The sequence below is a fragment of the Drosophila miranda genome, chromosome 2, assembly GCF_003369915.1.
Source record: "Drosophila miranda strain MSH22 chromosome 2, D.miranda_PacBio2.1, whole genome shotgun sequence".
NCBI classification, from domain to species: Eukaryota; Metazoa; Arthropoda; class Insecta; order Diptera; family Drosophilidae; genus Drosophila; species Drosophila miranda.
The window spans coordinates 30,000,001-30,016,747 of NC_046675.1; the positions used below are offsets into that span (position 1 = coordinate 30,000,001).

The 16,747-nt window shown below is 42.7% G+C and overlaps 1 protein-coding gene across 2 annotated transcripts in view; it reads right to left on the reverse strand.

Moving 5' to 3' along the window:
• The window catches only part of LOC108157488 (neuroligin-3), a 37,672-nt gene that overhangs the window by 10,069 nt on the left and 10,856 nt on the right, over positions 1–16,747 (reverse strand). For both annotated transcript variants that reach the window (XM_017289585.2, XM_033389549.1), the window contains exons 9-10: positions 15,227–15,532; positions 7,874–8,974 (exon numbers count right to left, since the gene is read on the reverse strand). In XM_017289585.2, the coding sequence (XP_017145074.1) occupies positions 7,874–8,974; positions 15,227–15,532 (1,407 nt within the window). The remainder of the gene's footprint in view (positions 1–7,873; positions 8,975–15,226; positions 15,533–16,747) is intronic.

The following is a 16,747-nucleotide window of genomic DNA, read 5'->3' on the forward strand; positions in this document are numbered from 1 at the left end:
TTCTAATGCCAGAAGGACGAGGAGAACATATTGGCTATGAAGGATAAGAAGATTGAGATAGAACACAAGTTGAAAACGGTTTAAATAAAGTTTGAAAGTCGAAGCAAAAGCTGAACATTTTCTAGAATTGCAAATTTGATTTAAAAAATAATAGGTAAATTATTCTTACTATCGAAAATTATTTAAAGTATTTTAAAGTACATTTATCCACCATTTCTGACCCCTTTTTGGTTTGGGTAAAATTATGAAAAATGATATTCGAACTGAAAGCCGAAAATGGCTTTTAAATTAGCAAACATTTAGGCAGCATTGAAATGCGATTCCCCAGCCCCACCCAAACAAAAGTCGCCGATTAGCATACAATTTAAAGCATTTCAATCAGACATAAATCACAACAGGCCACTCACAATGGGAACACTGGACTTTTAACCTGCTGGATCTCCGGCGAAAAGGTACGAAATTGTGCGTAGTAAATCAAAGGAGGATACGAAACCAGACAGACAGGGAGAAGGAGCCGCCAGAGCGTAGCAAAAGCAGCTTTGGAGCTGGAAGCAACAGCATAAAAAATCTATTTTTCAAAATGCAATCCAATGGAATCTGGAATCCGTAACAGGAAATCGAAAGGGGGGCGGGGGTTGGCAAAGCAGCAGCGGAAATTTATGTGCGTCTATTTAGCATTGAGTTAGAAGAGCAGCGCGGAAGCGGAATTGAGCGCACGAACGAGCAAAAATTAAGTATACGCCATCGTGCACTCAAGCAGCTCATGCGTGTACAAAAATACCCTATAGAACAGAGGAAAACCATTCTAATGATCCATATGTATGTTTTTTTTGCATCTAAAGACAATGTTGGTTGGAAAATAGTGGCAAATTTTCTGCAGGTTTTGAAGGGGAATCTTAATGTTCGACCCAACAAAAACAAAACCTTTCCTTGAGGTTCCCGCTAGTTTGTGTGTGTGTGTGTGAGTGAGCAGCACAATTAAATTGGATTTATGGCGCGCATGATTGCAAAATGAAGTTAATGTGCATACAAATACACAATCGGGGGGCCAGAGAAGCAGGACCAGTCGGTGGAAGAAAAATGATGTTCGAACTTTGGCGCTGGCCAAAGCGAAGCGGAAATCGTACCTTGTTTGTCATGTCATCAATAATCGAGGAGGATGAGTGGAACGGCAGAACCGGGGGCACAAAAGTAAATTGAATGAGAATATTAAAAAAGGGAAAGTATTACATGCGTCTGTTTGCGTTCCAAGGAAGTGCCAAGGAAATGAACGTCCCACACATATTTCAGTGCTACCAGGCAAAAGTTGAGGGAGAGAAGATCCCGTCAGCCCTTGAAATATTTATGAGCCAGAGCCAGAACCAGAGCCAGGCCCAGTCCATTGGCCATTCCCTTGAAATATTTATTAGTTGCTGTCGTCACAGAACTCTCGTTCTCGGGTTTAATGTTAGTTTATGCAATAGTTTTGACATCTTTGACAACAGAAATTCATCTTAATTGATTGATGACAAATGGCCCGACCAGATGGTGAAAAAGTTATCAGTATCAGCAAATATGAAATCCATTTATCTTTCAAGATGAAAGTTCATTGAAAAGTAGGAAGTTATCTTCTACGAAAAGTCCTTTAATTGTGCCAAGGACTGAGGTAATGACAGCAGCAAAAGCGTGGACATTTTGTAGATGTAGAAGCCAACGATTCGGATGCAAAAACATTTCATGGCCGAGACCACAAATATTTCGCTTTAACTGAAGTTTTCTGTCGCCAATAAAAACGACCCTTCCCTGGCCGCTTGACCGCTACGAGGCCCCTCCCATTCCCCTGCCAGGGGCAATAAAATAATATTGTCTTATCTCTAACTATGTGCGCAATGCACAACAACAATAGAAGGGACAAATGCGGAAAAAAGTGCGACAACTACTTTTTCGGTAGGGGAGAATATCGAAGCAAAGCAAAAGACGAAATAATAAAACTAAAGAAATGAAAGAAGGGACCAGGCCAGAGAGTGGGAGGGCGACACACAATGCGATGACGGACGCCATTCGATGGGCTTCGAATAATGTTTTGCTTTGGTTTCTTCTTTCTCCAAAGAAGGGCACATTTTGAGGCAAACGGCAAACATATGCTGTTGGAAAGGAGGGGAATGGTGTAAAGGGGGAGGGGGACCAGGACTTGACTGCTTTGCAAATAGATTTTTCATCATTTTTTCCCCCTCACACACAACACTTTTTGTGTGGTACTCTCGCTCTCTCTCTCGCCCTGTGGAAATTTCAATAATAACATTTGTATGAAGCTGTTTATGTCCCGGCATCGGCATTGGCATCGGCATCGGCACCGGCTGACTGTTTTTCTGCGGTTCTGCCTCTGCCTTCGCCTGTCGTTGACAATGTGGATGACAATCATGTCACGTCATGTATAAGTTGGGTGGGTGGTGTCTCCCTCTTACCCTTCAGTCATACATATATTCTCTTTCGCTTTTTTCTCTTCATGCCTGCGCCTCTTAACAGGCAACTCGCGTTTGCCTTTTGTTTGCTGCCTTATTTTTTATTATATTTATGCAGTCTCTCTCTCTCTCGCTCTCTCCCACCTCCCCCACACATGTCAGCAAAAATCGTTTACGCTTCATTGTTTTTACTCAATTTCGTTGATTTTTTCCCAGCACCACTTCCTTTCTGTGCTCCATTTTCTATGAAAAGTACTCGGAAAGCTGAATAAATTGAAAAGTGCCACAAAAAAACATATATGTATGTACATTTGTGAAATAGCCTCACTTTGAGTGCTTAACGCTGGGCTACAAAAGAGCTCAAAGCTCTGCCAAAAAATGTAAAAATGTATGAAAAATGATTAAGGATTTCCCCACCCCACACCCCCCAACAAAACGTAAAAAAGGCTGACTGAGGATTTTTATCGATTGAATGGACCAAAAAACTTCTCAATCCGCTCGCCCCTTCCCCCCGCTGTATGCCAGAGCTTAGTTTTAAGTCTCTAATCAAATTTTTGCCGAAAACCAAAAAGTTTTTTTGTTCTGCTGCATAATACGCAGGAAATTCCAATTGGCCCGAAAAAGTAGGCAACACATTTTTCCATTCACTTTGCATTTCCCCTAAATTGAACTTTTGTATGGATGAGTGGGTGGATGGGTGTCTGTGGTGGGTTGTGGGGTGTCAGGGTGTGTGTAAAAAGCGGATAAAGATTTTTGTTTGCTGATTTAGTAGAGGACTGGTTCAAAGGTATTCTGGTGTTACCATAGGATGTTTGCGATAGTATTATTTAGGGGACTATAGCAGTATTATCCTATAAAATATCTATTGCTATTATCCTTGTGTCATGTAACTAGTTTTCATTTATCTAGTATTTTTTCTGTTGTTTTTCTGGTGCTTTTCATTGTAGTTTTTTAGAATATTTCATGAAAAGGGATCAAAATTATAGCAATTTCAATCACAATTAACTTTATGTTTATTTCATTTAAATCAAAGCTCAATTTAGCTAGTCTTAGTCTTCACAAATTGATGAATTATTAAACATCTTTGTCAGGATATCAAAAACTTGGCAAGCCCAACTTAACCTTCGATTAAATTATGAATTCTCTTGGCAAATATATTGATAAAAGCCAAAGTAGAAGGCCAAATTAAAGGAACTCCAACTTATACTATTGAGGCATTTGTGTAGCTGCCGTTGAACAATTTCAGCAAATCTCAGATAATCCGCAGACCATCGTTTTTGTAATGTCTCTGGAATGTGCCACTGGATTTTCGGCACCAGACACAAACTACCGCTGAATTTAATATTTATAGTGTCCTTTTTTCACTGCTTAAATACAAAAAAAAAAATAGTGAAATACGAAAGAAAATTGAGTGAGAGTGGAAAAGTGGTTTGGGGTGGGTTGAAAGATGCTGAAAATATGCGCCCACGCATAGTTATATGAAAATTCGCAATAATTATAAATAATGCAGAGAGCGCTTAAAATGCCAACAGAGAAAACACTCGCCACTTCCGACAACGTTGCCACCTGAAAGGCAACAACAAGGAACGACATCATCATCATCATCATCAGTGGCAGAAGTGGCAACAACAACAGCAGGGGCAACAACACTCCACCACCATCTTCTACTTAACCACTACGAAATTTTCGCTTCCGTTAAGGCGCGAGCGTAAAATTAAATCATCTACGAGCACGAAAATATTCTATGCAAATCCAAAAAAGGAAAAAAAAATGTGCAGTAAAATGTATATTTGGCTCAAGTTTCAACCACCCTCCCAGCCACCGCAGCTTCCGCTTCCGCTTGTGTTATTTTTCCAGCTTTTCAGCCATTATCGACCAGCAATTAGAGAGCGAGAGCCAAGAGCCGAGAGTGCTGACAAAATTTGGTAAGAAGTGCATAAACCTGCTCAAGTAGCTAAAAATGGGATTCCAATTCCCTGAAACTTGGAAATTGGTTCAGTGTTGAGTGAACGTGAACCCGCCCGCCTGCCCCCCGCCCCCCCGCAAATAAAAGTAGAGAAAAGAGTGATTTGAAAGTGGAAATGGAAGGAAAATGGAGTGCCAAATTTGTGATGGGGCAAATTTAATTGATTATTGCTTCAGATGAAGACCAAATACGAGAGATGCAAATAAAGGGAAAAACTTTGGACATTTCTTGAAAAAGTTTTCCGGTGAATTTCCTAGTAGTTTTTATAGTACTTTTCTGGTATTTGGTATCAAGTACTTTTTGGAAATACTTTTTCTATTACTTTTTGGTGGATATTTCTAGTATTTTTAGTAGATTTTTCTAGTATATATCTAGTCTACATCTAGTAATTTCCTCCTATATTTCTAGTATTCTACTGGTATGCTTCTGGTATTAATCTGTTCTGTTTATACTTTATTGTAATTTCATAGTATTATTGTAGTATTTTCCGGTATTTTTCTACTTTTTTTGTTAGTACTTTTTTCGTATTTTCTCTAGTAATTTTTTAGGTATTTTTTCTAGTACTTTTCTTTTATTTTTTCCGATATTTTTAATACTTTATTATAGCATCTTTTAAATATGAATACCCAGCTAATGGACAAAGTTAAATTTAATTAATTATTTAACTATAAACTTTTGTTAAATCGAAATCCATAATTGGAAAACTCGACACATTTGAATTTATAAATATCCCCACCATTGCCTCAATTCAAATTTTATTTTTGTATAAATTATCTGTCAATCCCAAAAGCTGATATAAATCGATCTGCTGGTCGATGCCTCAACCCTAATATGTTTATGGAAAATGAGAGTTTCCCCCTCGCTCATCTGTCAGAGGCAGGTATTTTGTTATTTGGAAAAACAATTGCTACGTATACTGGGAAACCAGTTGTTTTTTCTGGGGGTGGCATTGACCAGTAGCTTCATGCGTTTTCCATTTTTGGTTATTCCATTTGTTATCGATGCCCAAAAAATTATATTTACGAAACAAATATGTCAACAACAGGCGCGAGTGAGACACAGCAGTGGAGTGGAGTGGAGAGAGATTGAAGCGGATTTTCCTCCGGTGCGGGTTCTGCCATAAAAATCACATAATTCTGCAGAATGTTCCCGGCTCTTATTCTGCACCGCTGGCTCGGTTAATGCTTTCATTTTATTGTGCATAAACTAAAACCAACAGTTTTATGCGTTTCTCTGTTTTTTTTTGTTCTTATTGGCCTAATGCGGTTGAAGGAGTACCACTCACCCACAAGTGGAGGGGGGATTGTTTTATGGCTAGCGCTATCTGTATCGCTGTACCTTTGGGGAATAAATGGAATCGCTTTAGATTTGTCCGTCGATTGAAATTGCAAAAATCTTATCATAAAAATCATGTCGTTCGTGACTTACACAAAATGGTAATGTGCAAGAGATACAATCGCAAAACGAATCTTTATTTCATTTTGTGGGCATATTTCTTCAAGTGGTTCCATAACGACTTCATTGCGTGACGTCTCTGTGCGGGTGGGAAAACTGTCAGTGTCCCCCCCTATCCCCTCATATTTAACAGCTCATCAAGCAAACAGAAGTCTGGAGGGACAAAAAAAACCTTGGCAATCAGTGGAGCATTAATTTGTACAACAATTTCCGCTGTAGACCCGAGTCGGGCCCTGGATCTGGGATTACTTCCAGTGTCTGGGCCGGGGGGGTCCGTTTTGGTCAAAAGTCAAAAGTCCGTTGACCCGCAGCGAAGCGTAAATGTTTTTCCTCCTCTGGCTTGTATTTTTCCCTCCTTTCTGGTATTTCGTTTTTCCTTTCCAATGATTCAATAACACGTGTTTGCCGCCGGTACAACTTCCTCCTACTCCTACTCCTACCTCTACTCCTACTCCCACCCCCCCTCTTTGGCTGATTAGAACAATTTCAATTTTCACGCGGACATTTTCCTTTCGGTTTTTAGATGCTTTCTGCAACGTCAGACCTTTCTTTTTTTTTTTGGGCACGAAGGTCATTCGATTTGATTAAGCAATATTTTCCGTTTGTTTGGGATGATTTGGCAGGAAATTTATGTGTATTAAGGAGCGCTAGTGGTTCAGGGAGGATAGGGATAGTGGATAGGGGTGTATTCTTGTGACAGGTCAAACATTCCTCCGTCATTCTTTCATTCTGACAAAACAAATGGGCGTGGTAGAAAGGCCTTTATTGGGGGACGGAGTTCTGTTTTTTGGGATTTAAAGAGTTGCTCACGAAATGGCAATTTCCTCTGTATTGTGTGGAGATTTTATGGCACTTAAGAATTAACTACTAAAAATAGAACCATACCATACCACAAAAATTAAAGAAAAAATGCCAAGATTGAAGAAACATTAAAAATGGTAGAAACTTTAACTTTGGGTCGCTATATCTTCTGGTATATCCACTGGATCGACACGAATCAAAAATCTTAGAAAAGGTCGTGAAATTTTCTTTTTAAATGGAAATGGATGCCTCTAAAGCCGAAAAAAAATTATGAAAGTACAATAAAGTAATCTACTCATCCAGGCCTAAAAACAAATTTGTATTTCCATAGAGATATGGAAAATCTATCTAAAAAATTACCGTCGCACAAGGTAGTTGATGTAAAAATAGTATTATTCTTTGATAAAAGTTTATAAATGCTCATGATAGAACGGAGAACCAATTTGAATCAAATGTAAACATGTTTCTGAAACCCCAATTATGGCACAACATATATGTATTTTGAAAACAAGTTTTCTTGCTTACTTTTCATCCTTGCTTTTAAATGGAAAAATTATTCAAATGAAATTTCGGAAACACCTGAAAAAGTTCTGAAAGTTTTCCTTGAATGGCTCACTGGCTAACGAATAACATTTGTTGTTAATTCGATTTGGTTTTCCGTTTCAATATTTTCACAAAATTCAATAAAGTTTTCCCCGGGGGTAGAGGAAACCGCATTAAAGTTTTATTTTCGTACTGTTTGCGGAATGCAAACTGTATTTTATATCATTGGGAAAAAGCGTGAAATTCTCACACAAAAATCTCTTTTCAATCTCAAAATTCATTTGCTTGAAATCGAATAACGAAGAAAACAGGGCAGGATAAGAGAAAGCAGGGAGAGCTGGGAAGGCAGTGAAGAGAACAGCACCCGGCACTTCATAATGAAATGAATTCTTATCAGATTTCAGCTCTTGATTGCTACCCAGCGCCAGAATATTGTTGCTGCCGCCTGCTGCCTGCTGTGTGTGGCACAAGCAGCAAAAGGAGCCCTTGCAACTCTTGAAACTTTTGGCAGCAGCAGCATCAGGAGCAGGAGCGGGAGCGGGAGCCAATTCAATTGCATTCCCGACTCTGCTTTTGCTCTCTCTCTCTCTCTCCTGTTGCTGCCACATCTCCTGCTTCAAAGGTAAAGTTATTTGTGTGTATTGTTGTTGTTGATTTTGGCACTCACCTGTCGTGGGATTGTGTCGTCCTGCGGCCGCTAGACTGAGATTGCGTGGCAGAGTCATGCAATCACCGCCGCCACCTCCACCGCCCGAGGAGCCGCCACCGGCCCCGCCCATGCCCGGGTGTCCGCCCACGGGTGCCACGCTGGTGAGCAGCACATTGCCACGGCTATCCACTAAGGCAGTGCCGCCACCCGCCAGATTTAAGGCGTTTCGCGCATAATTCAGTGTTGCGGCATGATGCAAGGTTCCCGATTTGGGGAGCGTCATCATGCCGGGATTGTAGCTGACGCTATTGCCGGACACGACAACGGAGGCCGTTCCAGATCCTGCACCACTGCCGCCGCCACCTGCTCCTCCATTGGCTGCGTTCGAGGTGCCCCTGCCAAAGGATTGCGTGCCCCCGCCCTTGATTTGCATATGTTCCCGCTGCTGCTGCTGCTGTTGTTGTTGCTGCTGATGTTGCTGTTGCTTAGAGCTGGTGCTGTAGGTGACATTACCCATGCCATCTGTGGCCACCTTTGAGCTCTCGATTGGACCATTGCTGCGGTCTCCCTGCTGCTGCTGCTGCTGCTGTTGCATGCCCGTGTTCGAGCAGATATGAGGAGGCGGTGGCTTTGCCTCATTTGCAGCAGCTGCTGCCGCCGCAGCGGCCACTTGCAGCATCATGGCCGCCTGCTGTCCCGCCTGTGAGTCCTGATGACTCTCCACATCCACAATGACATTCGCGGAGCTCTGCGAGTGCCCCATGTGGTAGTGGGCGTGCTTGATGGGTTCCGGGGGATACGGCACCTGCTGGTGCATGCTCCTCTGCTGGTATTGCTTCTGCAATGTCTTCACCTCCAGCCGCGTCTTGTCCCGCTGATAGTACACACCCGCAAAGATGAGAACGTTGAGTATCAGGAGACTGCAGCCAATGGCAATGGTAACGCTCAATGCCGTCGAATAAGCCGCATAGCCGGCGGCCTCGAAGCCCGAGGCCAAAGTGTCCGACGAGGCATTCGCCAGTGTTGTCGGTGCAAACACGCCACCGCCACCGCCGTTCGTATAATTTCCTCCAATTGGTATACAGGTCGTATACATATTGTTCGGCTCCACGGTGGTCACTGCAAAAGGAGAAGGAGGAGAAGCGACAGAATCGCATATTAATCTCTTTGCTTATTTACTTCCCAGGAAGGGCGCCCATCGTCCATGGGGTCGTATGAGTAATGTCCCTACTCGTACGACAAATGGGAGGCGATGTGGCCGCCTGGGGTGCGGTAAAATATTGTTTTTAAGTGACACACAATTTCCATTGCATTTACAAGTACTGCACTTTCCTTTTGGTTAATTTACATCTTTAAGATATTCGAAATGAGGTCAAACCGATGCGTTAATTGCAGCCTTTGCCTTAACACTTTTACTCAATCTTTCGACAACGCAAAACGATGAGAAAATGGATCGAAGGAAGTACGGATATGTTCGATTCTATCTTCGTAGAGGTCTCCGGGGGTTATCCTCAGAATAAACAGTTTTAGCTCCCGCCTTTTGGCCTTATTTAAGGTTCTTTCATGTCCCTTATCCTATCATCAATTTTCTCTGCCATGATGATGCCTAAGCTCTGGTTAAGAGTTTTCCCAAGAACAAAAAAGAAAATAAATAAAAACCCGCACAGAGACACCCACACACACACACACTCTCCCTTTTTCTCTGTGACCTGAATTCCAGTGAAAAATGGGGAATAGAAAGGAAAATCAGGTAACAGTCGTTGCCTGGCAGAGGATAAAGCAACATGTGGAACGGAGGCTTAGCCCCACGAAAAAGACTGTGAAAGAAAATCCCTCTCTCTGTGAGAGGAGAAATTTGCATAATTCCAGCGTTTTTTGAAGGGGAGGGGGAGGGGGCTAGAGAAAGGCTGATTAAGGCTGGGGGGGAAATGTCAAACTATCACTGAAAATTGAAATGGTTCACTTAATAAATGTGCCCGTCCAACCGAACGTCCTTCGAAGGTTGCCCCTTCTTAGGATGAGAGCTGAGGCTGCAGAAATATCTAATTTATGCAAGGACATTCCATGAAGCACCCTCATTTCCAGTTTGATTTTATGGCTTGGGGTTGGCTCCTCCACCGTTTTTTTTTTTTTTTCTGTGATTCCACTAATTAAAGCCACATTAAGCAAGGGCCCTATTTTCTCTCTCTTTTTGGGTCTCTGTGTCTCTGTCTCAGGCTCAATGCTTCACAGAGGCCATGTGTCCTCGTAAACATCATTATCTGCCTGGGGGGGGGGGCGGAGGAGCGAAACGAAAAGCGAAATTAAAATAAAAAAAAATAAAAAGGAATTAAAACGAAAAGCTGCACACAGACTTGGAGCAAAAGTATTTTTCGTACTTGTGCGCAAAATTAAATGCAAAATGGAGCGAAATGATAAAAAGCTTAGTGGTCGAGAGGGTCGAAAGTGATTCCAGATGGGGTATTTGCCCCACCAAAAAGGGTTGCACCCCACACATAGAGCGTAAAAGGGGTCTCGGTCTCAAGTGTTTCGCTAGAGTGTAGACAAGTGACAGGTTGAGGGCCCTCCCACCCACACACACACACACACTCACAGTCATGATTGATGGCTGAGAATTATGTATAGATTGAGAGGCTAATTCCAAATTGGTTTCTTCACTTTTTTTTTTTTTGTATTCTTCCCCCACCTGATGCCAAAAGTTCTATTGTTAACGGAAAAAAAAACTTGAGTAAATTAAATGCCACACTTGAATGGAAATTGGAAAAGCTCTCTTCTCAGTCATTGAATGGCAGCTGTGAATCTTCACACGATTATCGAGAGACAAAGGGCCAAGGTTGGTGGGGAGTGGGGGAAGGGGGGAGGGAGACATTATTAGGAGAGATTTATTTGGAAAATATTTATGCAAAATACGTGCCACAAGTCTTTAATCTTGAGAGAGGAGACAACTTTGGGCCGAAATTGTGTTTGATATGCAGAAAATTGAAAAGCAAAACTTTACAGACAAACATTCCAGATGCACATCCACATCCACCTCCTCCATTATCTCCCCAACATTCGTATGGCATTCATTCATATCATCCCCACACTTGATGCAAAACAATGCCAAGTGTAGGAAGCACTTGAGCAGGACTCCAAAGGAGGACTCCAAAACAATGCCAAGACAATGACAAATACACATTTTCAAGGGGCAGGTGGGGGGCAAGAGAAAACCCATTTGTTTTCACAGACATTTCCACACAGTGTGTTGGCAACTCCTTCCCCCCCACCCCCGCCCCCCACGTAGTCGCGTACCTTTGGACGGATACAATGGACGTGAAGGAGGCTACGCCTTAAGTGGTGCATGGGAGCATAGAAAATGGAAATAATTTTATATTCTGGACAGTTGAATAAAAAAGTGTAAAAGGGGAAACGTGGGAGTAAAACTCTACTTGCAAAATGAGTGCAAAACTCAGTCAAAATCCCAAGGAAAATTCCAGCAATAACTTGAGGAAATATTAGCCACGTTTAGGCATCGATTTGACCTCGTTTTGAGGGCTTAAGAAAGGAGAACATTTTTGGTAGAGAAATGCAAAGTGTTTCAGAATTTGGAAACTGGCTAAGCTTCTTTGTTGGAGAGTGTGAAATCCTTTGTTCCTATAATCGTCAAACACATTTATCTTCTTTCAAATTTTTGCTACGAAATCCACAAAAAGATCCTCGAGTATTCCATCAAAATGAAGACAAAACAGAAACATAAAATACGAAAAAAAACTGTGTAGAAAAAATACAAAATCCAAGTACTTCAACTCTTGGCGCGACTTAAACTTCGTGGGAAAAACTTGTTTTCCATTTCCACATAGCCTTTTCTTGGCTTTCGGTTTTCAGTTTTGCACGTCTTTCGATTTGTGTGTTTTGTTGCGGTGGCTCGTTCTTGTGGATTTTTTGGCTTTTAGTTGCATATTGCTGTCGCCTGTTTATGGCCAAAAAGGGGGAAAGAAAGAAAGAGTTGAGTTGTATAACCAAAGGCAACGACAACGGCTAAGGTGGCGACGTTGACGACGACGGTTGGAGACCAAGAGGCATGGGGCATGGGGCATGGGGCAGAGAGGCTAGGCAGCGGCACAGTTGGCAAAGTCAACGCTTAAATGAAAAGCATGTCAAAGTATGTCGAGTCCATATGACACTGTGACTCTCTCTCTCTCTCTCGGTCGTTCGGTGCCTCCCAGCGTGTCTGGGGCTTTCCTCCAATCTCCAATCTCTAGACTCTTCTCCTCTTCGTACCCAACCCGTGATGGGCGTTGTTTTTTTGTGGCCTGGGTCCGTCGGCTGTCACGCTGACAGCTGTTTGTCGCATTTCAGCCATTTTATCATCTTCTATTCCCACTTTTGTGTCCGCTCTCTGTCTCCTAGATTTTATTCCATTCTACCATTCTATATTTCCATCTCCATTTCTCTCTCTCTCTCTCTTTCTTTCTCTCTGTGTCTCTTTTCTGTTTGCCTGTAAGTTTGTTTTGATGGGCGGAGGATTTAGTTTTCGCAGCAGCATTTGCTGGCTGTTGGGCTCTCTGGCCTCTTGCACTAATTGAAATGAACATTTTCTGTTGTCTTTGTGGCTCGTCGCTCTGTGGTTCCAACACCCCCGCCCATCAGGCGGACAAGGCCGCCACAAGTCATGCCCTCCTGTCCGCTGTTTTCTGATGTTCTGTGGCTGCTTGTTTGTCTGTCACAGATTAGTCATGGAAATTAAATTTTAAAGGCATCGTTTTCCAATCAGCATTTAGAGTGGAAAACGGTTTTAAAGAAATTCATCATTAAATTCCAGAGGCTTCTTATTTGAAGCAATGCAGGAGAGACACTCAAAACCCACAAGAAGGAAATAATCTTAATTACTGAGGGAATATTTCTCATATAAACAGAAACACAAACCGCACTCTCTGCCGTGCAAGTTCATGCATGTCCACGACTCGTGAAAGACGAAGAGACAAAGAGAGCAAAGCTAGACAAATTACTGCTGCAATTTATAAAGGTTTCTGGAGTCGACTGAGACAGATCCGAAGCTGCAAAGCAGAAGCCGCCCGCTCTCTCTAGCAGCGCTGCTCGCTATATCTCTCTCTCTTGCAGCGCTGCTCGTGGCGTCGCTCAGCAGCGGTCTGCCTGGAGGGGGAGAATGAAGGAATATAAAAACGAAGACTGCGCTGCCCAAGTGATCGTTGGAACTGATTACCAATTAACACCGAGAGTATATTCGGCTGTGTGCTAATATAAACCTTCGCTTAATTTCTAGTGTTTTTTAATTTACACAATTTTAGCAGGGAGAGAAAACACTCTTACAATTTCCACGCCCTGGTCCCCCTAAAAAGCTAATGTTAATGCATTTTGCATTGGCCAACTTAGCAATGATAGTCAGAGGGGGGAAATAGAGGGCAATTGCGGGTACCTAGAGGGTGGAACAGAGGGAAGCTAGAGGTGGGAATTGCGGGTAACTAGACGGGCTGTATTCGAGGGGTAAGTGGGTGCGGATTGGGGAGAGGGTCTTGTAGTGGAACTGCGGGAAAGTTTCGCTTAAAATTGACTGTGTCTTAGTTTTGACTTTGAGATAAGCTAGCGACAGCGCGGGTCGAAGCCGAGTCGCAGAACAGTTGCAACGGCCACGCCCAACAGTCAGCCCAACACCCCCAGACCTACCGCCAAATGCAAGCATTTGATGTTTGAGTTGAGTTCTCTGTCTCTCAGTCTCTCCCCGGTTTTCCCGGAGGAGTGTGTTTCCAAAGCAACGCAGCTGCTGCTGGCTTGAGTTGCACTTGCCACAGACACACACACGCACACGCACACACATAGAGAGAGCTGTAGGGACAGTTTATTAAAAAATGGCGAACAACATAAAGGAAAAAGCGCGAGCAGGAAAGCGCGGAGGAAAGTTTGCTGTTAATTTAGACTAAGTGTTGAAAAAGTTTTCCGCCAACGAGTTTTACATAAACTGGTTTAATGACTTGCCATCCGAGTTAGGGGATGATATGGATGAAAGTTGGGGATGATGGCAACGGCAGTAGGGGAGGAGTACATGCAAGTGCATTAAAATTATGCGCTATTTGCATTTGTGGCATCTTAGACACTAGAGTCTTTTCTCGGGAAAGTCAACCCCAAACGAGAGAATTTATGCCGCAGGCAGAGATGGAAAGAGGATCGTAGGGGAGGGGGAAATGAATGGATTGGCGCCCCAGAAAAAAGGTTACACACACTTAATACTTGTAGAGATTACAGTTGAGTGCATTTCCAAAGTCAGCACTCGGCACAATATAAATTCAAAAGCCAAGAACCCCCATATTCCATCCATGTGCCATCTCCCATGGATGGACGTAATTTCAATAAGCAAACGGGTCCGGTCGGCACCCCCAGCTGGAGGTCCGAGAAGTTCTTTGGGGTCAAAATGGAAATGTCATGGCAGAAAAGAGGGTTAGGGGTTTTGGGAGTCACAAAAATGCCAACTTTGCAATTTCCACTTGGCCACAAAAGTGAAGTAAACAGAGGACTCTAGGCCCAGGACGACGACGACGACGTGCACAAGGACGAGTAAACACAAATCTTTTGCTAGCCAAAAAAAAAGTGTTGATTTTCAACAGAAAGGAGAAACCAAAAAGAACGAATAAATAAGAAGAGGGGCTTCTCTTTTGAATTTTGGGGGTCTTATTTGAGTGAGGGTTTTCCCCTTCAGAACCAAACATTTATCCGACCACACATGGCGTATACGTAATATATTTCATTTGCCTCAGTTATTAGACAAATGTGCACATGTGCGTACAATGTACACATTTTTGTGGCTATGTGTCTTCAATATTTGATCACCTATGGGGCCAGTTCTGGCTGGATTTAATTGAAGTAAATTTGGATTAAAGTGGAACCCAAAACAAAAGGATTTTGCACTGAAATGTCGTCAGATATCTCAGGAAATAAAGGAAGAGGCCTCCTATGTACAGGGTACACCCACTTTCATCATCAAAAAGCATCCAAAAAGGGTACTTCACTGAATGCGACAAAGCGTTAAGGAAATCGAAGGAAAGAAAGTCCTGTAGGCTGTATTTTAATTTGTCGTTTTATGCAGAGTCCACAATTAAATAAAGCTCCCCGTCCAAAAGGCCACAGACTTGCACTCTCCACTCTCTTTCGCCACCCTTCGTTGGGGTTTTGGCCTTTGTCAAATCACAGTGTATTAAACGACAACTGCAGAATGGTACAAAGGTCCAAAAGGGACATCTACAAAGACGATAGGCGTGTCGGTCCTTGGGGAGCTTTCAGTGTGTCTGTGTGTGTGTGTAAGTGGCAGGGAAACGCTCCGAGACCCCGCAGTTGTAACTGTGTTTGTTTTTGGGGGTGTAGGGGTGTGGTTACACTTACCACCCAATATGCCATTCAAATAGGCTGAGGCATTCATGCCGCGTCCCTTCTTCATCATCAATTGCTCATCGACAAGCAGGAGGCGCGACGACGACGACCCCGAGGATGATGAGGATGTGGCTGATGATATACCGAATGGATCCGGCTTAACAGGTCCCTCGTACTGGTCCATATCATCGTGATTTCGGAACAGATTGTGTCTAGCTATCACATCCTCCATGCCAGCGCGATGTAGCTCCGGTATAAGGCGCAACCAAATGGAGAGTTGATGGGCCCGAAAGTGGTTCTTAATACGCGGCTTCATTCCTGCAAGACAAAACAAAACAAAACAAAAGGCAGTGTAAACATCTTCATTTTCCAAACGAAATATTCATGCAAATATCCCATGTCCCATGTCTTATGCTCTAAAACTATTCCATGTTGGCCTCTGGGCCACTTTCCACGAGTCATTTGCATTCCAAAAAGGTGAGCGACAGACACTTGGCCCGCCCCCAATTGAGGGCAAACTGCTGTTGCTCCTCCTCCTCCTCCCCGACTCTCTGATGTCTTGTTTATACTTAAAGTAGGGTGAAAGCTACATAAAATGTTTAATTTTTGATGCCCCAGGCACAGGCTGGCAGCCAGGCAGACAGGCAGACAGGCTCTTCGTGTGGCAATGGCAAATACTACTGCCCGAGGAGCGACTCATTTCTATTCGAAAGAAAACTATTTACAACATATGTGTAAAACGTAACCATGGAATATGATTCCCATATATTCAGCAGATACTCTTGATAAAAAAGAAGAGGAATCTCAATCATCAATCGAACGAAAGAGAGGAAAAATCTGAAATCCGAGATACAAATAAATATTGCACGCATTTTGGAGCCGCTGCATAATTTACGCCAGAGAGAACTTTCCCATTCAGAGTTTTTCCATGACCAAACCATAAGATATACATACATATGCTTATAGTTCAATGTATTTTCCCCACTCGTATTTTCCGCAGCTGCCTTTGTGGAAAATCTTTTTGTGTGCCCCACACACGCACACACACACACGAGCATATTATTCGATTTCGATTTCAGTTTTGCTGCGAAAAATCCTTTCAAACTTGCGCTTATGGAAAGTGCCAGAGATCTCTGATGCTGCTTGAAGGAGCCGCATTCTGTACAGAATGCCAGCTGTCGCGCGGTGTGTCGTTTCAATTAAAATCAAACATAAAGAAAATCAAAAGAAATAAAGGAAAATGGAAGAAAAAAAACGCAAAAAATAAAAATGAAATGAAAGAGAGGTAATGGTACCAGCAGACATATCTTTTGATATGCATCGTCCTTCAATGTTAACGTGTGCGTAAAGTGCGTGTTAGCAGGCACTCTCTTTCTATCCCTCTGTCTCCTACCCTATTCTTCCCCATCCTTTACCTTTAAAAAGCCATTCTCCCTCGTGTACACAGTGCTAAGGCAAAATCCATTGCCATAACCTGTGTGTAATTTTCATAAACCGTTAAGCGCGTGTATATCTGTCGCTATCTTCAATGTG